The 24,441-nt window shown below is 46.3% G+C and overlaps 2 protein-coding genes across 4 annotated transcripts; both read left to right on the forward strand.

The window, feature by feature from the left end:
• Positions 1-952: 952 nt before the first annotated feature.
• Positions 953-6,721, forward strand: SNRNP27 (small nuclear ribonucleoprotein U4/U6.U5 subunit 27). 2 transcript variants are annotated; one of them, XM_089538157.1, is made up of 6 exons: positions 953-1,046; positions 2,201-2,315; positions 3,287-3,399; positions 3,804-3,883; positions 4,607-4,671; positions 6,398-6,721. In XM_089538157.1, the coding sequence occupies exons 1-6, from the start codon at positions 1,010-1,012 to the stop codon at positions 6,450-6,452; spliced, it is 465 nt and encodes a 154-aa protein (XP_089394283.1). In that variant the 5' UTR covers positions 953-1,009; the 3' UTR covers positions 6,453-6,721. The 2 variants fall into 2 exon arrangements, with proteins under 2 accessions (XP_089394283.1, XP_089394284.1); XM_089538158.1 differs by lacking the exon at positions 4,607-4,671.
• Positions 6,722-10,926: 4,205 nt separating this feature from the next.
• MXD1 (MAX dimerization protein 1) lies at positions 10,927-23,298 on the forward strand. 2 transcript variants are annotated; one of them, XM_089537380.1, is made up of 6 exons: positions 10,927-11,267; positions 14,538-14,637; positions 16,658-16,687; positions 20,003-20,117; positions 20,648-20,807; positions 20,931-23,298. In XM_089537380.1, the coding sequence occupies exons 1-6, from the start codon at positions 11,186-11,188 to the stop codon at positions 21,116-21,118; spliced, it is 675 nt and encodes a 224-aa protein (XP_089393506.1). In that variant the 5' UTR covers positions 10,927-11,185; the 3' UTR covers positions 21,119-23,298. The 2 variants fall into 2 exon arrangements, with proteins under 2 accessions (XP_089393506.1, XP_089393508.1); XM_089537382.1 differs by having other exon boundaries at positions 20,934-23,298.
• Positions 23,299-24,441: the final 1,143 nt, after the last annotated feature.

Below are 24,441 nucleotides of genomic sequence, written 5' to 3' on the forward strand. Positions count from 1 at the left end.
GAGGACACGCAAACCACTAAAAAAATTAATAATTTAAAAAAGCATGAATGTAAAGACATGTTTCTTAGGCATGCTCAAAATGGAGGACGTTTTGGCATCATTGCTAGACAGATGGCAGAAATGTTCTTCCCTCTCTGGCCATTCCAAAACACAGGCAACAGCAGCACATTTGGGCATTGAGCATGGCTTTACTGAACATGGCACTCTCTTGCATATTTCAAGAGGTCTCCCTGCAGCCTGTCTGAAGCCCCTTTCTGGAACTCCCCAGAATCCTTCAGCCCTCCTCCAGGGCCATGGGCTTGTGGGTCGGTTGGGGATGATGGGAATTGTAGCCCCAAACCCAGTCGCTGCTGCACTCGCTCCCCTTTCCCTGTGGTCCTGGAGCGCCCTCTGGCGGCAGCAGAAAGGGCGGCTTCTCCCCTCGAGGCTCCCGTTCCTCCCGCGCTCGCTCTCTCTCTCTCTCTCTGGCCGCCCCCCTGTGGCTTCATTGCCAAAGAGCACCCGGCTAAGATCTTATCCGGCTAAAGAGCCATCGCTGCATGGCTCTCGGGCGCCCTCCTGTGGCTAGCATTGGGAAATGTGCTTGAAATTTGAATGCAGCCACAGGAGGGCGCCCGAGAGCCAGGAATGAGTCCCTTGGAGCGATGCAGCGATGGGAGCACTGGGGCCTTGTGGGTATTGTAGTCCGAGAAAAGTAACTTTTCCCAACCTTTCAAAGCAAATCTAGCACCAAGAAGAGAAGATCCACGTGGAAGGGGCGGGGCTTCTCTTCGCCACTCCCCCCTCTCTGGGATTGGCCGGCCGCTCTCCATCGCGAAGCCAGCATGGGCCAATCCCAGGCGGGGGAGGGGCGTGGCGTTTCCAGCCGGAGCCTAAAAGAAGGGGACAGGCCGGAAGTGTGGAACGGAAGGACTCTGGTCTGTGTTCCTTGCCGGAACTAATAGGGGGACGGACCGCGTCACCGGAAGTTGCTCTCTTTGGGAGCCTCGGAGGAGGCGGAAGCGGAGAGATGGGCCGGAGCCGTTCCAGGTCTCCTCCCCGAAGGGGTGACTATCTCTCGGGGAGCCTTTGGGCCCTAAGCAGCTGGGAAGGCCCTGGGTTCAAGTCCTGCGCCCCTTTCCCTTCAGTCTCCGCCCCCTTTGCCCTCCATTTTGACCGCAGCTCCCATCAGCCACAGCCAGACAGGGACTGGGTTGGGGTTTGTGAAGCCAGGGCGGGGAGGAGGGTTTTCCTACAGCTGCTGCAACTCCCATTATCTTCATCCTCCCCCCTTTTGCTGAAGGCCTTTGGGCTAAGTTCTTCTCTCTCCAGGGCTTTGGACTGCAGCTCCCATCAGCCACAGCCAGCCTGGGCTGGGGTTTGTGCAGAGCTTGGGGAGCTTTCTTTACCCACTACAACTCCCAGAATCCTATGTCTCCTCTGCCCCCCCCCCCCACTTTGGCCTTTGGGCTTAAGCTCTCCCTTCTCCTCTTCTTTACAGACTGCAGCTCCCATAAGCCCCAAGTTCAAAACACACTGCAGAAATAACCCACTTTGAGGCTGCTCTAACTGCCCTGGCTCAATGCTAGAGGATTCTGGGAACTGTAGTTCTGTAGAGACATTTAGCCTTTTCTGTCAGAGAGTGCTGGTGCCACAATGAACTACCATTCCCAGGATTCCTTAGCACTGATCCAGGGCAGTTAAAGTGGCCTCAGACTGGATTATGTCTGCAGTGTGTTTTGGACCTGGGTCATGACCAGCACTTTTGTCAAGTGCAGAACACTTAAGTACATAGAGAGACCTTGTAGCACCTCTGAGACTGAAATAAAGGAGTTGGCAGCATGAACCTTCCTAGACTTAAGTCTTCTTCCTCAGATACACATTAATAATAATAATAACAATAACAATAATAGAGATATAGCCATGTTAGTCTGAAAAATCAGTATGTAAAGAGATCTTGTAGCACCTTTGAGACTCACTGAAATAAAGGAGTTAGCAGCATGAACTTTGGTAGACTTAAGTCCACTTCCTCAGATGCACATGATTATTAATAGGGATATAGCTATGTTAGATGTAAATCAGTCTGTAGAGAGATCTTGTAGCACCTTTGAGACTCACTGAAAGTAAGACATTGGCAGCATGAGCTTTGCTAGACTTCAGCCTACTTCCTCACATGCATTACAATTGTTCCCTGTTCATTCATGCCTTCTTTCTGTTAAAGAGCGCCGGCGTTCCAGATCCGCGTCACGGGAGAGGAGGCGGCGAGAGCGGTCGCGGTCTCGCGAAAGAGACAGGAGGAGAAGCCGTTCGCGGTCCCCGCACAGGCGGCGATCCAGGTGAGGAGGTGGCGATCAGATAGGAGCCCCGGGTTTCTGGTGAACCTGTTCTGTCAGCATAAATCTTGTAGTCAGTGGGAGGACGAAGCAGGCTCACCCCTCTCGCCTTTGGCACTGTTTGGGGGAAACGGTGGCTGGATGCGATTCTCTACTTTCATTTGAAACATTTGAAAGCCACCCCCGCTGTCTGGCAGATGTTTCGCTTGATAGGAATAGACGAAGGAAAGGTCCCTGAATTCCCCCATCCATGCTTAACTGTGGAGTGAGAAGACAGCAGTTAAATCAGCGTTTCCCAAACTTTGGTCCTCTGGATGTTTTGGACTTCAGCTCCCAGAATCCTTGACTGCTGGCCAAGCTGGGATATTTGAAAATGGGAATTGAGGCCTATCAATGTCCTGAGTGTGGTTTCTGGGCAGCTATAACACCACAGTTGTGTAAGAAAGGGAAAGCGTTGCCCCTTGCATAGAACTGTAAACATTCTGGAAATTTTGAAGGGATGGAGGGAAGGTTGTTTTCTTTTTCTTCCCTCCTGCGCAGAAAAGAAAATTAAAATGCAATTTTAGCACCCTTTACACATTGAGAGACAATTTAGGAACATAAAATGCTGTATGTGCAACTTGGGTATAACTTGGTAATTATCATGTTTGACATAAGGAACACCTGTATTATAAGGGATCTCTAGTTTTGCCTTTTGTGGGGTAGGCAATCACCCCTAAAAAACAGTAGAAAATTATCAGTATTAGTAAAGCAGAATAAATATTTTTGTATCGAGTCCCAACTAGTTCTCCTTAGTTTCAAGCAGGCCTGAAACACTCATTTTGATTAAAATTACTGAAGCAGAGAAGCCAGGACCAAGAATTGTAATGCTCTGACAATATACGTAACTAGTTTTTAGAAAGGATTCTGGAGCCATAATATGTGAGTACCTTGTTTGCTGTTAAAGTAAAACCTGCTCTGTTTTAACATCCTAGATCTCCAAGGCGACATAGATCCAGTTCGTCTTCCCCAGTCCGGCCGAAAGAAAGGCGAGATGATGAAAAGAAAGAGAACAAAGAGGCCAAAGGCAAAGAGCGTCAGATCACAGGTAACACAGAAGAGGCTTGTATGTCACAACCAAATGCTGGAAACCACAAACCATCCTCCAGGCGCTCCAAAAAGAGAGTCCATGCCTCAAGATGCTGATAAATGTTTTATTGCAAGTCCAGTATACTTTGGTTGGCCCTTTTCCCCCCCAAAGGAATTTTTCCTTGACAGGGTTTCTGTAAAGCTGTGCAGAAGAAAGTGGAGACATTTCTCAAGGTGCTCAGTAGATGGATGTTTGATTGGTAAACAAGCCCAAAGTGCTTTGGCTGATATTGCTCTCAAGGTCTTCTGGGGCTATATAAAATTGATGTAATATTGTGTATTGTTAAATGCTTACGTGGCATCTCTTTCCGTAAGAGACAACATAAATGCATAAGAAAGCAATACAAATTTGCTTCTTTCCAGAGGAAGATTTGGAGGGAAAGACAGAGGAAGAAATTGAAATGATGAAAATGATGGGATTTGCATCTTTTGACACCACAAAAGTGAGTGCCTTCTTTTGTAGATCTTAGGTCAGTGGTAGCATGTGGATGAACAGTGGCTTTGGGGATTATTTTAATGGCAACATGTATAATGTGCATTTTGGTTGGCCCAATAAATGTATCACTGTTTTGTGGATTTTTGATGGTACTGTACTTTGCTGTCTGGCCAACACAGCTATTCCTGGATATATTTAATTTGTGCGTTTTTGAAAATGTTTTCTAAAATAGGGTTAAAGGAATGCTTTTGTCCCTTCTGCATCACTTTGGGAGCCCTGGGAGACTGAGGGGTGATAAATGAGTTCTGCTGTTCTTGGACAATAATAATCTAGCAGCAACATGTAAGCGAAGCAGCCAGTGTTGTTGCCAGAGTTCTGCGAGAACAGAGAGAACCTACTCAGAGGACCATTTGACTTCTTTTTTTTAAATCTGGATAAATCTTGCCAAGAAATTTTCCTTGTGTCTCTGGGCTTTTTCTATGCCTACCCTTTCTTTTTCCTGGAGCACCCAAAGAGTCCTGCAGCTTTGCTCCTGGGGACTGGGAGGCCTTGATGAGGGAGGGTTGGATGCAGATGGAAGCGCTAGGAATAGATGGAAATTGTCCAGTTCCTTACATGAGCAAAACACATAAATCAGGATCCAAGATGTTGTTTTTTCCTTCCCTTTGGCCAGTACCACTGGATCGCTTGTTGTCTTGAAGGTGACTGTGGATTTCTCTTTGTCTTCCAGGGCAAGAAGGTAGAAGGCTCTGTGAATGCCTATGCTATAAATGTGTCACAGAAGAGGAAGTACAGGTTGGCGTCTCTTCACTTTAGACAGATTGGCCCTGAGCAGGGGAGGGTAGCCATCTCATCCCTGTGTTTACAAGAGCGATTTGCACCCCAGCACTTGATTCACTGGAATGCTTTGGCAAAAAAAGAGCTCTCAGTGTTGCTTCATCTCCCTTTTTCCTTAAAGGAACAAAACAATAACAAAAGCCCATTTTGCCCTTCCTGGTTTCTGAGTGGTTTGCCATAAATATCCTCCTTAACTTGCTCCAGAAGATTAGTGTCTGCCCAGAGTTCTCAAGCTCCTGATTGTGAGCAATGCCAAAAGGGAAACATGAGCTTCTTAAGATCAGCCAAATTTTAATATTGTGGGAGAGTTGAAAATTATCAGGATCAACCTCATGTGTCCCCAAGCTGTTCAGGTTTAATTGCATAATATAAATTACTCTGATGCAATCTTCAGTTCTTGGTTGGTTGGGATATTTTATCTGTATGTTGCTATTCCTGTGGTGGGGGAGCACCTTTCCAAGTTGTTTTGTTCCACCTCCCCTGGTTTCCGCTTCACCTTCCCTACAGACTGTCAATCAGTGGCTGGCATCTTGTTGGTCTCTTAATGCATTCATAATCCTTCCCACAAGCTGTGCAAGGGTGGCATCCTACTCAGGATTGTGCAAACCCTGTGGCATCAATGTAAACCACTACACTACACCAAGGGACTCCGTGAACGTGGTTCTTAGTGCTGAGTGCAGAGTTGGCACAGTATTATTCAACAAGACAGTGCCTAACTGGACATTTTTACATGACTGGACTGGACATTTTTGGCCTGTGCCTGACAGACATACTCAGTTGCAGGTTACAAAGTGGATGCCATTGTGCATTATTGAGCATTCTTCATTGAGCACCATTGAGCATTTGCTGTGCATTGTGCAACACTGAGCAGTGCACGTTTAGCAGCCTTCTATGGGACTCTTGCCTTTCACCAGGGGATGGTTCCTAAGAGTTAAAGTACTGAACAGTACTTACACTGACCCATGGATAAGGCAACTCGTTTGTTTCAGATCAATTCTTTGACTCAAACTTCTAGACTTATATATAGGTATATACAGTAAATCCCATTAATTTACCACCACGAAGGATCACGCTCACGGAGCCTCCTTGACTTGCACAGTGATTTATGTTGATGTCACACGGTTTGCACAGTCCTGAGTGGGATGCCAGCCTTGCATAGCCTCAGAGAAAGTCCATCTGCTTGTGTAACAGACATTGGTTGCCCAGATAATCATCACACAAGTGCAGAATTGTGTTTTGTGATACAATATTGGAGTTCTGAGCTCATTAACTTTCAGAAAAGTTTTAAAACTAGGTGTGCTGTATTTTATTTTCACTGTTATGTTTTAAATGAATTTAAGTTGTTTTACCTTAATGTTTTCAATTTGATTGCTTATTTACTTTCCTTTAACATGTGATCTGCATTTTATAGCTCTGCATCGTTTTCAGCCGTATATTCTTTGAGAGTATACTTATACTTTGAGAGGGGGGTGGGATGCACAATAACTAAATCAAAATAGGTCTTCTAAAATAAGTGTTTTGTTCCTCCTGAATGTTTTGGCTGCAAAACTGAGGTTGATGCTACCCAGGTTGAGCTTAGAGCAGTTTCAGAAAAACTGGATGGGCACCAAGAAGATTGTCTAAGGATTAGGAAAGGGGGCTTTGGGTGTATTTTGTTCCTCATTTTGGCTGTTTCTTGTTGCAGGCAGTACATGAACCGGAAAGGTGGATTCAACCGGCCTCTGGATTTTATTGCCTGATCCCTGCCCACGAAAGATGATTCCACCGCTAGTCCCTTAATTGTCTTAAGAGCAACACCTGTGGTTAAGAGGATCCCAATGTCTTCCCACACAAAATGGGGCTCTTGTTTCCAGAGAGTCTGTGAAAGTGACATTGTCTCGCGGAGTGAGGCGGTTGTAGGTTTGTCTCTCTTTGTTTGCACAGAGCACCCTTTTGAGTTGCTGTGTCTCATTTTTGTAGGTGTCCCTGTTTTTAAATATTGTTGCTTAAATTAAAAAGGAAAACTTTGTATTCTCTCCTTCCATCCATCTGAAATTTAAGAACAGTTGTCTGAAAAGCTGGGATACCAGGCTCATCTTAGACTCCTGAATTATGTTGGTGGATACAGACATTTCTGAAGTTGATGGGGTACCTTTTTCTACAAGTTTAAACCATCCATTTTCCTTTCCAGGCTCCTCTGAAGATCGTTAATATTGTTCATATATTATTTTGGTGTATATCCCTTTCTTCCCCACAAAGAGGCCATTTTCCTCCCCCCCCCCCCCCCCAATTGCTGTTTTCCTTCCATCCAGGAGAGGGACCCAAACTAATCTGCAAATATGCTTATACAACTCTGATTGTCCTCTAAATTGGTTTGCATGGTATCCTTGTAAAGGTCTGGATTTTTTCCTCGGTGGCTTTGTGGAACAAATTAATATTTGCTTTTATGCACTAGATGTGCAGGACTTTGCAAAATTTGAAGCATGTATTTTCTTGTCTTTTTTTTTTAAACCAGAGTATGAAATACAAAGTTGTGGCTTTACTTGAGAGACATTGTGATTAAAGGCTGTAGTCATGAATATAAGAGTATAATGGTTGTTCTGCTGGGTCTAGTCCAGGGGTGAGAATTATCCAGACTTTCAAATGTGGTTGGACTCCAAGCTCCAGCAGCCCTAGCCATCATAGGCAATGGTGAGGAATGCTGGGCATTGCAGTCCCGTGATGTCTTGAAGGCCACATGATTCCCACTTGTGGACTAGTCCAGCATCTTGTTTCCAACTCTAGCCAGCCAGTTAGAAGGCTGCAGGCAAAGTGACACAGCTTGTAGGAATTAGAGATATATGGTTGCTGCGGTAGAATAATCATAGCCAGTAGCCATTAATCTCACAATGTCATCTAACTCCCCTTAAGCAAAATGTAAACAGAGAACCTTTACTGCTTTGTGTGTTCCCTTGGAAAGAATTAATACTATAGGAGAAAGGTCAACCCTGCTTTCAGGTACTTGATTTGGGATGTTATGAAAGGGCAGCCAATAATTACAGTAGATGTTCACTTTGACTTCTCTTTTTGTTGGGGAGACGTTCTTGTGGGATTTTTCAGCCTCATGTGCCAAAACAACTTGGTTGGTTTGGTGCGATGCACGTTTTTGACTTGGGCAGTCTGGTGTTATTTCCCCTTCACCCTGGGCAGCAAAGTACCCTGGGCTACCCTCTGGAGTAGCCTTCGTATTTGGCAGTTGATCCTTGCTCATTATGTTGGACGTTTCCTGGCATAGTTCTTCATCTGAAGAAAGAGGGCTGCTTCTCCTCTGTTGTATCTGCTTCTTCTGTGCAGAGTCTGTTAGTGGGATATGCATGTTATGTCTCTTTTTTGGGTGGAGTGCAGGATGCTGTTCTCTTACCCTGTGTGCCTGGCCTAAAACCTTGGCCTCCACTGCTGTCAGATCCTGGGAGAAGCTGTTACTGCTGCTGCTACTCTTTACCAGTGCGGTTTAGAGGGAGATGAACACATTTCAGAGGTCAAAGAAGTGACTGGTGTAAGTTCTGAGAGGAAGGATGGTGCACTTCTCTGGGAGCAATGCCTCATTTCTTCCCGCCATGAACCTAGACCAGCTGCATCTTCCTTCTCTCAATTACTTCCCTCTTCCTCGTTGGTAAGGAACGGCTGCAATGGGCTTCGCAGCTAATAGAGTAGAGAGGGAAAGGCATGGAACTACAGGTGCAATGTTACGCTTGCTGTAGGATCTTAACCCCTGTGTCACAGTTCGCTCCAGTGGACCTGAGTTGACTTTATGATGTTGGAAATGGCATGCAAAGGTAGCAGAGGGTGGTAGACAAAGACATGCCTCTCAGTCATGAGACGGAAACCACTAGGCAGAGAAATGAAGGATAATAATTTTTATTTGTATCCCGCCTCTCCCAAAAGGATTGAGGTGGGTTACAACACAAAAATACGCCATAGAATACAAAATTAGTACTTTTGGGGCCTGTTTGGCATCCAGTTGTGTCCAAGAGGTGATCACCTGGAATAGCAGGTTGCTTCCTTTCAAAGCAAGACCTAAAATTTGCCCTAAGACATACTTAATTGGGAGTAAGCCCCACTGAATTGAAGACAACATTATTGCAAACAGGGCTTGGGCTGCAGTGATGGTTGTGTGATGTTCTAGGGAACACAGCTACTGTTTTGTCCTTCCACAGCTAATTGGACAGAGGTGCAATCCAGATCAGAGAGCCAGCATGATGTTGAGCATTGGAATACAAACCTGGAGGGTGCTGCTTGGCCATGGAAACCCGCTGGCTGGCTTTGGGCGAACGGCACTCTCTCAGCCCCAGAAAACCCTGTGACTTTTTTTTTGCCTTGTGATTTATGGTGACCCCAAGGGTTTCCCTTAGAGTCGCCACAAATCAGAGAAGATTTGAAGGCGCACAACGACAACAACAGTCCAGATTAAAACTGCCAGCTCAGTTTCCTCTGACCTAGAATAGCAATGGGATTTATTCCTCCTACACAACCAGGACGCGCAGAGTCCTAAAGCTGGCAGGATGTTGCTCGCATGCGGTGTGTCCAAGTGGGTGTGTCTGCATCAGATTATCCCATGGACACAAATCTGGAGCCAAGCCTGTGGGACCGTCAAACCCTGCAAGGCATTTCCTTGGGACAGGCGCTCAGAAACCTGTAAAAGGAGTTCAGGGTGTGTGTCTTTGTGTGTCTTTGTGTGTGTGTTGTTTTGATAATTGCTTCTTGAGTGATTCGGGTTCTTAAAGTAGGGAATTGATAAACACACTCCGCGGCCGTTTGGTGTCTTTGTTTCACCTTCGTTTAAATCATCTTGTAATTTACTTTCTCTTCTGCTTCCACAGAGTTTCTTGTGTTTATCTAAAACGGAGGGAATCAGGTTTCAAAATGGGAGAGATGAGGGGTCATCCCCTTTGGAGGCTTTGGAGGCACAGCTTTGGACTGTTTACCTCTGCTCAGCTGGGATGCAGGTTTCTTCAGAGGGGCGTCTGCCACGGCCATCCTCTGGGGCTGAGAGAGTGTGACTCGCCCAACCTCAGCCCCAATAATTGTTGTTATTGTCGTTTATTTGTATCCTATTCCCCCCCAAAAAAGTTGGGACTTAAAGCAACTTTACAAAAAGCAAAGTGCAATTAAAAACCTACAGAAGTGACAATTTAAACAGAACCAAACCACACTTGTCCCTCCGTATTCGCCAGGGTCAGGGGCACAAGACCCCCGTGAATGGGGGGGAACCGCTGATAACAGAAACACCCTGTTTTTACCTGAGAGGAGGCCTCTCTAGGAATCCCTAGGTCCTCCAGTGCAACTCTGTGGCCAACGTCCAACAGACACTGACCATAGAGTTGTGCTGAAGGAACTACAAAGGCCTAGAAGAGTGTCCTCTCTAGGAATCCGTAGGCCTTTCAGTGCCACTTTGAGTGTTGCGCTGGAGGACCTAGAGATTCCTAGAGCAGACATATTAATCAAATCCGCGAACATGGAGGGAGGGAGGAGAGTCTTGTAAGGTTAAAAGAGATCGTTTGTATTAAAAAGACTTTAAAAACCGTAGTTTAAAGCGACTTCGTGGAGAAGCTTTTCTGTTTTTGAATGGACTGCACCTCCCATGATCCCCTGGCTAAAGGGGGATTGTGGGTGTTGTAGTCCCCAAACCCAGGGCTCTGCTTCAGGGGCTTCAGTTTCCATCATTTTGTACAGGCCTAGTTCCATTTCGGGTCCGTCCGAGCAACTCGGACGCTGATTGGTCCGCGCGGCTGGCAGGGAACGCGTGGCCAGTGGGCGGTGCGGAAGCCTCCAAAGCAACAATAAAGGAATGGGGCGGGGAGAGCTTTCTTAACCAATCAGGACGGGAGGAAACCCGGATTAAAAAAATGATCCAGCCTATCATGAGTGAGCAAGAAGAACCCCTGTCCAATAGGAGCCGGGGATGAGGAGCGAGGCCACCGCCCCTCGGCGGGAGGGGGACGCGGTTATCCAATGAAACGCTCCAACGGCAGTGTCGGGGCGGAGCTTCCAGGCGAGGCTCGACACAAACAACACGACGGAAAGGGAGGGGCGTGGCTGAGGAACAAAGGCGGCCAATGGGAGGGCGGCGTGTCGAGAGGGGGCGTGGTACGCGTCACTGTGGCTGTGTTTGACCAACCAGAGCGCGACGGGAGGGCGGGGATAAGGTCGGATAAGCCAATCAGGAGCAGGGCAGCGGGTTAGGCTGCGGTGAGGCTCGGTTTCGCGGTGTCTGTCAGGCTGAAGTGAAGTAAACACTTCTCCTTCTCCTCCTCCTCCTCGGTTTGAGCAGAGAGGGCTCCGCGCTCGAAGGGAACGGAAGGGAAGGGAGACGCCGGCGACGACGAAGGCTCCGAGGCCCGAGAGAGCCGCCTTGGCCGTTGCCTCTCCTCCGGCTCCTCCTCCTCCTCCGCCGCTCGCCCCGAAGGGCTCCTCCGACCGAGCGAGCGACCGACCCCGAGAGAAAGAGGCGAAAATGGCGGCTGCGGCGGCCCAAGTCTGCGAAAACATCCAGATGCTGCTGGAGGCGGCCGAGTTCCTGGAGCGGAGAGAGCGAGGTAGGCGCAGGGCTCCCTCGGCGTTCAGGGCTGCCTGGCCCAAAGGCTGTGGCGTTCTGGGAGTTGGAGTCTCTTCTGGGCCCCGAGCGGAGCTCTCCACAGCCTTTGGGCCCCTTTGGGCCAGGGACGATAGCGGCCCCTTCCCAGGCACCTCCGCCGCCATCTTAGGGAGCCCTGGGGCCTGGGAGGAAGCTGCAGGCCCCGAAGGGGTCCCTAAGATGGAGACGGAGGAAGGGGGCGGCCTAAGCAGGCCTCGGGGCTGGAAGGCAACGGACACAGATCCTGGGGGCTAAGCAGGGCCAGCCTGGGCTCCATTTCCCAGGAAGACAGGAGCCCTGGCCCAAGAAGGCCCTCTGAGAGGTGCTCCTGCCTGGCCTGGAGGCTGAACAGGGCAGGGACGGCAACCGTCTCAGAGGAATCCTGGCCCAAGAAGACCCTCTGAGAGCTCCGCAGGATCTTGGAAGCTAAGCAGGGCCAGCCCTGGCCAGTGCTTGGATGGCAGCCACCGCAGGGTCGTCCCAGGTGACATCGGCTCTCTGAGCAGGATCCCTGGCCTAAAAGGCCTTGCGAAGCCCCTGGGGTTGATATACATCAGCAACAGACTGGAAAACAGACACCAAGGAAACCCTCAGCACCAGCTCCCCTCCTCTGGAAGCCAAGCCAAGCTATCCCTGGCCAGTCCTTGGATGGGAGACCACTAAGGAGAGCCAGGCTATAGAGATAGGAAGGACAAGACAGAACCACCTCTCAGGACTCCTGCCCTAAGGAAACCCTAGGAAATGTATGCAGAGGCAGGTGGACTCACACAAGGCACCTGGAAGCCAAGCAGAGCCAGCCCTGGCCAGTCCTTGGATGGGAGACTGCCAAGGAATCACTGTGGCCACTAGGCTCTGTTTCGGAGGAAGGAAGTGTCAGAAGCCCCTCTGAGGATTCCTGGCCTAAGAAAACCCCCTGAGATTCATGGGGCTGCCATAAGACGCATAATGCGCACAGACAAGGCCGTAGCTGGCTGGGGGATTCTGGGATTGGCAGTCAGTCCACAAAAGAAGAGCCTTCCTCAAGCCCAGAAGGACTGCCAATGCCTTCTGGGACAGGAAAGAGCAGACCACCTCTCAGGAACTCAAACCAGTGAAAGAAAACCATGGGGCAAAAAGGAAAGGACCGTTCTGGGAATGGTTCTTCTCCCCTGATGCCAGCAGACTGGATGCTGAAGGCCTAAAGAGATCATGGGCAGCCTTAATTAACTCCTGCTCCCTCCGCACACACCAGGATCCCCCTTTGCCCCTCTCTCCACGGTGTCTGCATTGCCTTCAAGTCACCTCTTGGCTAATGGTGACTCCATGGATTTCTTCATAGGTGGTTTTGCCAGTCCCTGCCTCTGAAATATCACCTAAAGCACCTGCTCTTTGTTGGTCTCCCATCCAAAGACTAAGCAGGCCTGGCCCTGCTTAGCTTCCACAGTCAGACGAGGATCCGGTGCCTTCATGCTATTTGTTTTGGCATTTTTGAATCCCAACCCCTTTTCATTCTCACATACACATCTCAACCCGGGACATCATAATCCAGTGTGGCTTCTTGTTTTGCAAGGCCTTTGGGGGGAGAGACGAGGCAGGAGGCCTCCTCCATTGCAAAGAGAAGGAGGAGGAGGAGGATATGGACGCTTCCCTCCCCCTCCATCGTGTGCGCATATCCCTCTTTCTCCCCCCCAAACACACCCAGCAAGAGCCCGGATCTGAAGGGAGCCCTTGGGCCTCCTCCTCCTCCTCCACCGCCGCCGCCTGGCCTGCAGTTTGCGAAGAGAGAGCCACGTTCATCTGTTGTTCCACTGTTAAAGAGAAAGGAAAGAAGGCGGTGGGAGGGCCCTTGCTCTTGCGGCACCTCTAAGGCCAGCAGATCCAAGTTGTTTTGGCAGGAGCTTTCCTGGACTGGATCCAGAGGTGCTCTGAGGAAGTGGCCTGTAATCCACAGATAGCTGGTGCTTAAATAAATCACTTTTAAGGGTGCCCCAAAGGTTTGGTTTCCCTCCTCCTCTTTTCTGTGTAGGTTTCCTTTCTCCAGAGCCTGAGTGGGGAGGGAGGAGAAGGAGCAGAAGGGCCGCTCCTGGCCTTGTTTTTCCCTTCTTCCTTCAGTCCTGCCCTCTTGGCATCGGCCTGCTCCGGCCTGGTTTGGCCAGAGAGCAAAAAGGCTGTTGACGTTTTTGCCTCTGTCTCCTTTCTCTCTGCTCTCTTCCTCCTTTCAGATTGTAGTATGAATTCTCTCTCTTTCTCAGAGATGCACACATTTCCCCCAGAAAAGTCAAGGGCCCAAAGCCTGTTGCCAGCCCCAGTTAGAGGAGACCTGTTGAACTAGTGCAATTGGCATAAATGCTGACTGACCATTCAGTAGCTCATTCAGTAGGTTCACTATAGTTGAGACTCTGGAGACCAGGGTTCGATTCCCTGCTAGGTCATGAATGCCACTGGGTGACCCTGGGCAAGTCACACACTCTCAGCCTCAGGGGAAGGCAGTAGCAAAGCTTGCCAAGAAAACCCAGTAATAGGTTTTTCCTTAGGGTCACCATAAGTGGGAAGTGACTTGAAGGCACACAAAGACAAACAGCAAAGTGGATGGATTTAGGCCACACTGTTCCTGGGCTTGTTCATGGGCTGCATAGACATACATGCATGACTCTAAAGGGTTCTAGAGAGAGAGGCAATAGAGCTGCCAGTGGCTATCAAGAAAATACTGCTGTTGGTTAAGTGCTATGAACACTCTCTAAAACAAAATGGTGTATTCTGAAGGAACTCTCTGTTTCCCACTGAATAGGCATCTCTCCCATCACCGGCAGCAGTGGCGGCGGGGGTTTTGCACTGGTTTGCGTGCGTTCATAGTCACGTGGTCTGCCTTTCCTACACCATGCTGTTCTTTGCAACCTCTCTACCTATTCTTTTCTGTGGTTACACCAACCAGCTATGAGATGTAAATGGTCTAGCGTGCTCATAATTTAGTATGTTTTAAGCATTTAGAGTACCTCTCCGTTGTTTTAGTAATCCTTACAGCAGCCTTGTACGGTGGTGTAAGCATTGTACATGAGGTTGTTGAGACAAAGACGCTGGCCTGTCTGAGGCCATCTAGTAAGTTTAAGGCTCATGGGCATTTTTGAAAAGGGGACTAGCTCTTAGAACAGAATGGGATCCTGCGGTGGGCTTACTTGGGTGCAGATAGTGCATTGATTTCTGGTGTCTCTCTTTTGTTGTGAGTTAATGGAATGAATGTTGGTCTCTCCTCCAGAAGCTGAGCATGGGTATGCTTCCATGTTACCTTACAGCACCAAGGATAGAGATGCCTTAAAAAAAAGAAACAAGTCCAAGAAGAACAACAGTAGTAGCAGGTAACTAAAAAAGAAATGGTGGTTCTCCCTGGACTATCCTGCTTCCATACAGAATCCAGTCACTTACAGGGCAATTATAGTAGTAACTTAGTGAATGCATTGGACACACGCTAGTCACATGACTATTAGTCATAATTAAAGGCTTCATTGAGCTATAGATCATGTTAAGTTCCCAAAGTTCCCATGTCCATTGCGTACAGAACTTGAATAGTTTCAGTTTTGTTTCTTATCAGCCCTTCATTGGTCTTTCATACAGAGTGATACTACAGTTGAAAATATCTGATGTCTTACCAAAAGTGCTTGGACAAAACAACCCAGCTGCTTCTGGCTGCTGATGTTCCAAACAGGGTTTGAGTTAACCCCTTAAATATGTACTCCATTCTCAGTATGTCAGGGTGCCCTTATGGATGAAGGCATCCAGGTCCAAAGTATTTTGGAGAAATCGTGTGCAGTTATTGCATGCAGTTGTTCTCTGGCTGTCTGGCGACAAACTGCATGCAGCCTTCCTTTATGTCCTGGGAATCAGGAAATGCCCAGTCAAAGCTTTGTCCTTACATCACCCTGTGTTTTGCCAGTAGTTAGTGGTCTTGAGATGAGTACATGATGTTCTTCTGTTTGGGGAATGGCATGGAAAGTGCAGGATGGAGTTTCAGTAACCTCTTCTCTTCCACATCCCCCACCTTCTCTTTTAGTCCACACTTTTGTTTGACTCTTACTTGAGTTGTAGTTCTTCCAAGGAAATACTTAGTTCATAATGCAGATGTATGAACTGGCATTGAGACACAGGTAATCCAGTCACATGTTTCAGGAAATGCCCAGATTCTTCCTCCAAGGGGAGGTTCACTGTGTGTGTTAATTCCACAGAGTGGCTGAGAGGATTAGCTGCTGTCATATGTTTTCTTACCAGTCAGTCTTTGTTTGCCTGGTTTTGGGGTGAGCAAAACACTCCACTGAGCTACTGAGTTTCAACCTGATGCTCTCCACATGTTTTGGATTACAACTTATCTAATGCCTAACCATTGGATACACTATCTTGGGATCACAATTCAAAACATTTGGAAGGTACCAGGTATGGGAAGGATGATACACACTGTAGTGTCCATTTAGCTGGCCCTGCTGACACAGATCAAAATATATGAACTTGGTGGGATTTTGTACTTCACAGAAACAATTTCCCAGCTATTTTTGCCTGCAGATACTACAGAACATTCTTAAAAGCATTTAGTTTATGGGGGAAATGCCATCCGCTCACCCTTTCATGGATTTTGACTCTTTGCCACATGTTTTCAGTTGGAGAATGACAGTATGTCTTCCTAAGTGCAACACAGGGAAATAGGTGTATTGGAGACTACTCTTCGGTAGGTATTACATAGGGATAATGTCATGAGGACAACTGATTCAAAGAATGATAATATGAAAATAATTCACAAGTTATTCAGAGGTTTTAAGTAGAGCTTAATTCTGTTTAGATGGATTAAATGTGAGTGTTTTCAGTTGTAAATGGGGGAGCTAAGGGGAGGGATCTTTCTTTTTACAATCCAGGTTAACAAGTGGGAAGACAGTCTGAATCATCAAACTAGGGCTGGAGGTTGCTGCCTTAGTCTGTTTTCTGTGAAATTGTTAGATTCAGAAAGGCAGCATATCTTGTGCTACCCTTCCTTGAGTATTTATTTTCTAAAGAGTTGTTTGGGATTCATTTAGAAGATTATTTTGCCTCAGTTTATGGAGAAATCGATCTGAACAATGATTAATGATTGTACTGATACCACAATGCAACTTGTAATACCTGATTTTAATGTGTCACAGTACCGGGTTTGCATAGGAACCCTGTGCTTAACAGCAGGATGATAAGTGCAAGGATAACCAGCAGGTTCCTTGAAGTCTTCTAAAATGAATAGTTAAGTAGAACTCCCATATTTGTAATCTTTATCACAACATGTTTACATACACTATGGCTGCCAACTGCCTTTCATTAATCTAATCAGTTTCTATCTCTTTCTCTCTCCCTCCTCTCCCTTAGATCAACACACAATGAAATGGAGAAGAACAGGTGAGTCCTCAAAGTCATTGTACATTTTAATCCCACTGACGTGGTGAATTGAAGCAGCAGCTAAAGGAAGTCTAGTTCAAAGAGCCTCACTATCTATGTGTGCTTCCATAGGGCATTCTCTTTGTACTAAATTATTCTACTCTAGTTGGATTTCTGTGTAGTAGACCATATGAACTAGACAGAATTTGTAGGGGTTTAGCCATTCAACCTCCATTGCAGTGAGCATGACTCTGGCCACCTTTGCTTAGATGCCTTTAAAGTATTTGGACACTTTCAGCTATTGTTACTTCAGAGCCAAACATGGATAGCTATGGTCTAATGTGAAGCCATCCCCCATATAATAACCCTGTGGAGTAAAGATGCCGAGAAGTCTTGCGCTGAGGGAGGAACTTGTTTACTGGGAAGTGAATAATAGTTGCATTCTTGCGCTTTAGAAGGAGCCTGTTGCCCAAGTTCTTCGGTTGGTCTGAGTTCTTTCCAACCACATGTGCTAGCAACCTTTGTACTAATGTTGCTCTACTGTGTGTATGTGTGTTGAGGGGGGTGAGTTGGTCAGTCTTCAGTCTTTATTTCCCAGTGATGGCTTTCACCACAGGAAATGGTTTGTCTGTTGCCATGCCCCATGTGTGCATTTCCCTGACAGTCAAGAGTGTGGGAAGTACTGATCTATAACAGCCTTAATTTATTCAAGGCCTTGCATTGAAATGGCTAGACATGGGCCCTTGCAGAAAGATTACTTTATGTCCAGTTTGATAGCACAGAAAGTTTATCTGAACTGCTTAAGACTTCTATCTTGATATGCATTAGTCACTTTTCAGAAACATTATGTTCGTTGAGGCTAATTAACATCTTCTCACCATGCGGGATGAGCATACTAGAAGAGCTGTGTAGTGGGTCTTTATCTTAAAACTACAATAGATTCAAACACTTGTATTTAACATAGTCTGAGACTAGGATGTGGTTAATGCATGTGGAGGTGGCTCTTGGCATGACCTACTCTAAGACCTTTTAATAGGCTTGTTAGACATTTAGGAGTTGTCTGCTCATCCTTTGTAGAAACTGGAGCTATGAAGCTTAGCAGTGAAGGGAGGAAGGTAGCACAATCGAAACAATATGAAACTACTCCAACTTTGGGAGGGTGAGGCTATCAGAGACTCGTCATGGTGTCTGGGTATTACCTCCAGCATCAGTGGCAGCATGCTTCTATGTATCAGTTGCTGGGGAACATGAAGGGGAGAGTGTTTTTGTGCTCTTCTTATGAAGAACCCAGAGGCATCTGGTACAGAACTAGATAACATAATACTAGAGTAGGTATGTCTTTGGTCTGATCCAGCACAATCATGTTCATACTCCATGGAGGTAAAGAACATTTTGTTCCTGATATTTTTATATTGTTGTTGTGTACCTTCAAGTCATTTCTGACTAATAGTGACCCTCAGGCATCATGGGGTGTTCCTGGCAATATTTGCTCAGAAGATGTTTGCCTTTGCCTTCCTCTGAGGCTGAGAGTGTGTGACTTGCCCAGGGTTGCTCAGTGTGTTTGCATTTTACTATTCATGTTAGCAATGTTTAGCTCAGTTCTTGCTCCTCAAGTTGTGCTTTCTTTCTACTGTGACCTACTCTAACTCTAGCCTCCAGATTTAAGGAAGGACTATGTAAAACAGATGGTATCTCATCCTTACAAGCCTCAGTCCCTGGGCTTTTTTTCTGTAGAAATTAAAGCCTTATCTCATCAGCCTTGCAAGTCCACCAAAGTGGGCAGAAGGTAGATTGGGACCTCCTGATAGATCTCTGGTGATTTGAAGTAGATCAGTAAAGCTTTCTGGCTCCCAGTATTTAGCCGTTTTAGCAACACCAGCATCTCTTTCCCACCAATATCTTTATCCTGATGAAGTGAAGAAAGAGTGAAATGAAAGAGCAAGGAATCTTGACTTCTTACCTGGAATTCCTCCATCCAAAAAAGGCCTATGTTCAGAACTGTTTAAATCTCAGTGTGTATTTCTGGTTCTGCAGAGGCAGAGAACTATGGCAGGGGTGTAGCCCAGTTTTTAACCCACAACCATGAGTCAGGGCCAACTTGAAGGCAGTTAACAACAACAAGCCCAACATTTGGGCAAAAAAAGTGACTTGAAAGTGGTTTCAGGCTACTTTGAGGTGCCATTTGAGGGGATCAGGGAGTTAAGAGAAGAGGGATTTAACAAATGTGTGCTTCTGGAGGCCTCCAGGAGTAATGATTTACTTTCTTTTCAGGCATTTTTGTCCAGATTTTGGGAAGGCTTCAGAGTGTGGCAGTTGTGGGCAATACAAAAAAGCCCATGTTTGAAGGTTGCATGCAGCATATGTGCCACACTTTCCTCAGTCGTAGGAAATCCCAAATCTTTTCCAGCCCTACTGTGTATAGCTAAAGAACAGGGTTTTTTTCCTCCCCCCCCCCCCCTCACATTCCAATCTTGAATTTTCCTGATACTGAGCGTTCACAAACACACACTCCATGTACAATTCACACCTTTACCTTATACAGGTTTTCTGTTTATTTCACCTGCCTCTGCTTCATTGGTGCTGGGACACAGCCCAGCCAGACTCCCTTTTGTCTAGCCAGCGGCCAATAAACACCATTCATCCTTCCACAAAAGTCCTCATCTGATTTTTTTGCCATCCTCTCCTCCTTCACAAAGTCTTTCTTTAGAAAGAGGTGTACTTATTTTTAATTAGTTTCAATCAGGAAAGAAGGTTGCAGTAAGTTTGTGTAAAACTGATGCTTTCTCTTTTCCCTCTTTGAATATTGGGAGGATAAGAGAGAGGCTCAGCTGAAGTGGAAAGGTAGGGAGAAGTTGCCCAAAAGGGCATGGTAGAACCTGCGGCTAGCATGGTTGAAAAGGGCAGCCAGCTCCCTGCATTGTCATTGAATTGGAATACTGCAGATACATTGCAGGGTTAAAGACATCAGCAGAGGTCAGAGTGGCAGCCTGGTTAATAGGCTTAATGGGGAGAAGCTGCCCACATTTTAAAGAGCAGAATACTGCGGCCACGGATTGGACATTGCTCCCTAATATTTTCATTTTCAGAATTAAATTCTGGGCTCCTTGTGTGATAAAGCTGGGGCTGAGGAAAGTGAGTGGGACTGGTTTTCACTGGGATGTGGGAATGACCCTGTGTCTCTAACATGATTTGACATATCCAGTGCCTGAAGAGGGCTAACTATGAATGTTCTTCCCATCTTGCTTCTGAGCCTCACAATTATGTGCCGGTGCCCTTAATAATTATTTTAAAATCATTGCTCTTGCAGCTTTATCACATGTCACTCTTGTTTAACAGGCGTGCTCATTTGCGATTGTGTTTGGAGAAGCTGAAAGGGCTGGTGCCCCTTGGACCGGAATCCAGCAGACATACCACACTGAGTTTACTAACAAAAGCTAAATTGCACATAAAGGTGAGTTAAAGCTGACAAACTACGTCAGGAAGAAAAATGTTCTAGAACATGGCCACATAGCCCGAAAAAAACCCCACAAAAAACTATGGCTTTTGAATTGGGCTTGTTCAGGGAAAGAGATGCCAGAGTTCCTAGCTAGTGTATCATTCTAAGCATAGCAGAAATAGAAGATCTAGCATTCATTTGGCAACTCACTTGCAGTGGGAATCATCAGGCAGCAACTCAAGCTCACTGCTTGCAAACAATACTCCAATATATCCCCCTGAGACCCTGACAACTTTATGTGTGAAGCTTGGCCATTGCCACACAGACTTTAAATCTTTGACACTTGGGGAAACCTTCAGATGGTTTGGGAAATGGCTTTAGATGCTTTTCATGTTTTGAGTAGTGACAAATGGAGATAGCTGGTTGCAGGGATAGAAATGAGTAGGCAGCTAAAGCTAGTTAGAGTTGCAAGTTTCTCCTTGTAAAGAGCTGAGCTAAACTTTAAATTGACACAAGGACCAAACATTGCCTGTGTTCTTCAACAGAAACTTGAAGACTATGATAGAAGAGCAGTACACCAAATAGATCAGTTGCAGCGAGAGCAGCGGCATCTGAAAAGGCAGCTGGAGAAACTGGGCATTGAGCGAATAAGGATGGACAGTATAGGGTCAACGGTTTCTTCTGAACGATCGGATTCAGATAGAGGTAGGTGATGGTGGTGTGGAGGGGTGGGCTGGGAGTATGCTTGCAAATCCAAATCGGAACTGCTCTGTCAGGAGACCAGTGCTTGAGTGACTTACCCAAATGACGCTCCATTTCTGTTGACAGAAGAAATCGATGTGGATGTGGAAAGCACAGACTATCTAACAGGGGACCTGGACTGGAGCAGCAGCAGCCCAAGTGATTCGGATGAAAGGGGAAGCTTGCAGAGCCTCTGCAGCGACGAAGGCTATTCTAGCGCCGGCATTAAGAGAATAAAGCTGCAGAACAATCTTAAGGCCTGTCTCAGCCTATAAGGAGCCAGTAGCTTCCCCCCTCCCCCCCAATCCATTGCTGTTTCCTTGTTGGATCTTTCTAGGTAGTATGTTGGACCGTCCCACAATTCTCTTGCACGTGAACTTCTTGTACCACCAAAATCTGCTTTGCCTAAGTCTGTAAACAGTGCATAGGGTTGTGGGTTTCAAGCTACTCTCTGGAGCACACCTCTGATGGCATCCACTAGCTTCTCTTTTCTGTCAGTAAATTCATCTCTATGAGACCGAACATTCCAACCAAATTTCTAAGCACCCAAGAATATTGTTGCAGTAATAGCAACATAACACTTTTTGCCTATGCTGCTATTGCTTGATATTTTCAATGAGCCCTTTCACCTCGGGGGTGGGAGGGAGGGAGATTGTAATGTAAAGCATTCGGAAACAATAGCCAGACTAGCCACTATTCCTCAGATGTGATAGAAGGACCTCTGCTTTCTTGTCATTCAGAGTCGAAAATTGGCCTGAGAAATGTACAAAGCATGATAAGCTTCCTTTAGGGAATTAGGCAGCAGATCTTCCCAGGGGTCACTCTTCAGGAGTTGCTCCAAAGTGTCCCAAAACATTGCATTTGTAACGTAGCCATCTGTGAGGCACTCCTCCTGCCAATACTAAATTAAAGTTCCCTTTGGATCCTAAATGCTGAGCCATCCTTCTCAGTACTAGTCCCAAAGGACTGGGTTTGAGACCGGTGGCCATCAGACCAACACTCAGTTTTAGCAGAAGCGTAGTTAGGAATAGAGTCGTATGCTGGAAGGTTCTCATAATGGGAGTGGGGAGATCCCCCCCTTCATCTGAGGACCCTGGTAGGATGCTTTCACTCAAACCCATCTTTGATATTTTTGTGTCAAAAGACCAAATACTATTCCTGTGCAATCATTTTGATGTCTTTGCATTGACAGCTGCATTAACCTTTAGTTCCTAGCAGCTTCCCTAGCTGCCAAGTCCTGCTTTCCTGTCTCTGGGACAATTCTTTCTACCTCAGAGAGATGAACAAAGCTGATCTCACTCCCTTTAGCACAAAAGAATTATGCCTCATTTGTATACTTGGTCCTAGTCCAACCTGTTTACTTAAAAATTCAGCAATAACTGAGTGACAAAAGCTTAGCTGTGCTAGCTTTGAGTTAATGACTGAGAAGACTGCATTAAAGCAACTCTGTGGGTGCCCTTGTGGCATTCTAGCACTTCCTTGCCTCTTTAAATTATTTGATAGCCCAGAGAAAGCGGCTCCTGTGTGAGATTTGGGGTTTTTGACTCTTAAAACGTGCATCTGTTCTGCCCCCTTTTTTCACCCTGTCTCTGGCGTCCGACGTCAGCGGCATTCTTCACTTAAGCTAGAGCACACACAAATGTACATAACGTGGTCTATAAATAGTATTTATTCATTTTTGTATAAACGTAATGCAATTTTCTTATGATTTTGACCTTTTGTAGCTGTTTAGAAAACTTTGTATGTCACGGTCCACTAACCTAGCTTTCCTTAGTCACCCTGTTTCACTTTGAACCTAAATACTGTGCCCAGTTGGCCAGCTCCCAGTGATTTCTAGGGTTGCTTTTCTATGGGGAGCTAGCTGTCACCCAGCACTTAGAGGATCCCTGAAAGCCAGTCAGTCAGTTTCCCATCATCTCTAAAAGGGCTACCTAGCTTTCTTAGCTTCCAACTGTAAGTCATGCTTCTTTGCAGATGACCCTGAGCTGCCCTGGTCCTCCAGGACAAGGCCAGCCTTCCAAATCACCTAACAATTGCATTTGGTTTCTTCAAGACATTTGAAGCTGTTTCTGGATAAATTTTTGAGATGGGAAGTGGAGCTAGTGGATTGCTAAAGATCTCCAAAGCAATTTCTTTTTTGGAGTGTGCTATCTTTTTTAAAAATGATGATAATAATAATAATTAACAGCTGGAATTTTAAGACGTCCAGCAGACTTGCACTGAACTCCTACTTTCTCGGAGGCCTTCTTGCATTTATAAGCTGGCTTTGAGTCCAAGCAGAAAACCCTTCAGAGAGCTAGCTCCCAACCTGTAAACTTTTAAAGAAGTTGAGTAGCTGCACTTTGAGGTCCTTTTCTTTCTGACATGTTTCTTGCCTGAGACCTTTGAGCTTCTATATTTGTTAATGAGTTGTATGAAACTGTCTCACGAATTAAACTCCATGTTGCCACCTTAACATTTTAAAGTAATTTCAGATTTGCGGGGAAGGGTCGTTTTTTGGGGGGTAAATTGAAATGGCAAATTTGTGTCATTTGCTTTAGAACTACCAAGTCTTAAGAATTCAACCTAATGATTTTTTTAATTGTTGTGCCTTTTATGAGTTAATTATAATTGTGGCACAATCCACCCTGAATTTCTCCTGGATGTTGCCCTTTCATTTCTTCCTTTCCCAGGTAATAGAGACTCATTCACTGCTTTACATTTTAGTGAACTTTGGTCAGGAGAAATTCCTAGTGGGTTGTGCTTTCTTTCTCTTTCTCTTTCTGTCTCTTTAAGTTTAAAATACTGTGGGATTTGATTTGATTTGGTTGTCCCAACTGTGAACCTGTCATCGATCTTTGCACTGTCTAGATGTGGTCCTTCTAACATTTGGGTGGTACAGAAAAAGTTGGGCTTTGCAAATGATGCACTAATGTCAGAACTCACCTAAAGAGGTGTGTGATGTTTCCAAACCATCTAGACAGATGGAACCAATGGTTCCATGGGCTCCAGGGACACCTTTTAATGTCTTGGCTAGGACTAGTCATGGCAGCTCCAAACCTCTGTGGTCCTCTTTGCTATCCCCCCAACCCATTTCCCACTTTTCGAGGCGGGAGAAGCAAGCCCCGTTGGGCATTTGGCCCCAGTAATATCAGGACTCCTGCCCACAGGATGAGGGCGGATTCTGTGGTTGTGTGCCACGTCTGTGGGTAGGCAGCACAGGTGTGGTGCTTAACCACACAAACCTGCCCCATCCCTAACCACCCCATGAGCTGAAATTCCATACACTGCCAGAGCGATGTGGGAGTAGCCACATTGCCTGGGTCATGTGTAAACTGGGCCATAGAAGTGTCACATTCTGGTCCAGCCAGCCTTTCTCTCGAATTCACTGATCCACCAGCATTATTATAAAAAGCTGCAGGAAACTAATTTTGTAGATTGTTGAAAGGGAGCTGGGATTGTTTCTGTGCCTGTGTTTACAGCTGGAAGTTTGTGTGTGTGTGTGTGTATGTATGCGTGTGCGTTGTACGTGTGCATGTTACAAAAAAAGTTCACACTAAATGCTGCTGCACTTGGAAGACTTCCTGTGCAAACAGTCAATCTGGGGCACACTTGACTA

This window comes from Sceloporus occidentalis, unplaced genomic scaffold (genome assembly GCF_023333645.1).
Source record: "Sceloporus occidentalis isolate IW3139 unplaced genomic scaffold, rSceOcc1.0.p SCAF_9, whole genome shotgun sequence".
Taxonomy (NCBI): domain Eukaryota; kingdom Metazoa; phylum Chordata; class Lepidosauria; order Squamata; family Phrynosomatidae; genus Sceloporus; species Sceloporus occidentalis.

What these genes read in the sequence shown, in the direction of transcription:
- SNRNP27 (XM_089538157.1), top strand. Translation starts at nt 1,010, where the DNA reads ATGGGCCGGAGCCGTTCCAGGTCTCCTCCCCGAAGGG. An exon ending in CAGGTCTCCTCCCCGAAGGG is followed by an intron (nt 1,047 to 2,200) that starts GTGACTATCTCT and finishes TTTCTGTTAAAG; the next exon opens with AGCGCCGGCGTTCCAGATCC. An exon ending in CAAAGAGCGTCAGATCACAG is followed by an intron (nt 3,400 to 3,803) that starts GTAACACAGAAG and finishes GCTTCTTTCCAG; the next exon opens with AGGAAGATTTGGAGGGAAAG.
- MXD1 (XM_089537380.1), top strand. Translation starts at nt 11,186, where the DNA reads ATGGCGGCTGCGGCGGCCCAAGTCTGCGAAAACATCCAGATGCTGCTG. An exon ending in AATGAAATGGAGAAGAACAG is followed by an intron (nt 16,688 to 20,002) that starts GTGAGTCCTCAA and finishes CTTGTTTAACAG; the next exon opens with GCGTGCTCATTTGCGATTGT. An exon ending in ACGATCGGATTCAGATAGAG is followed by an intron (nt 20,808 to 20,930) that starts GTAGGTGATGGT and finishes TTCTGTTGACAG; the next exon opens with AAGAAATCGATGTGGATGTG.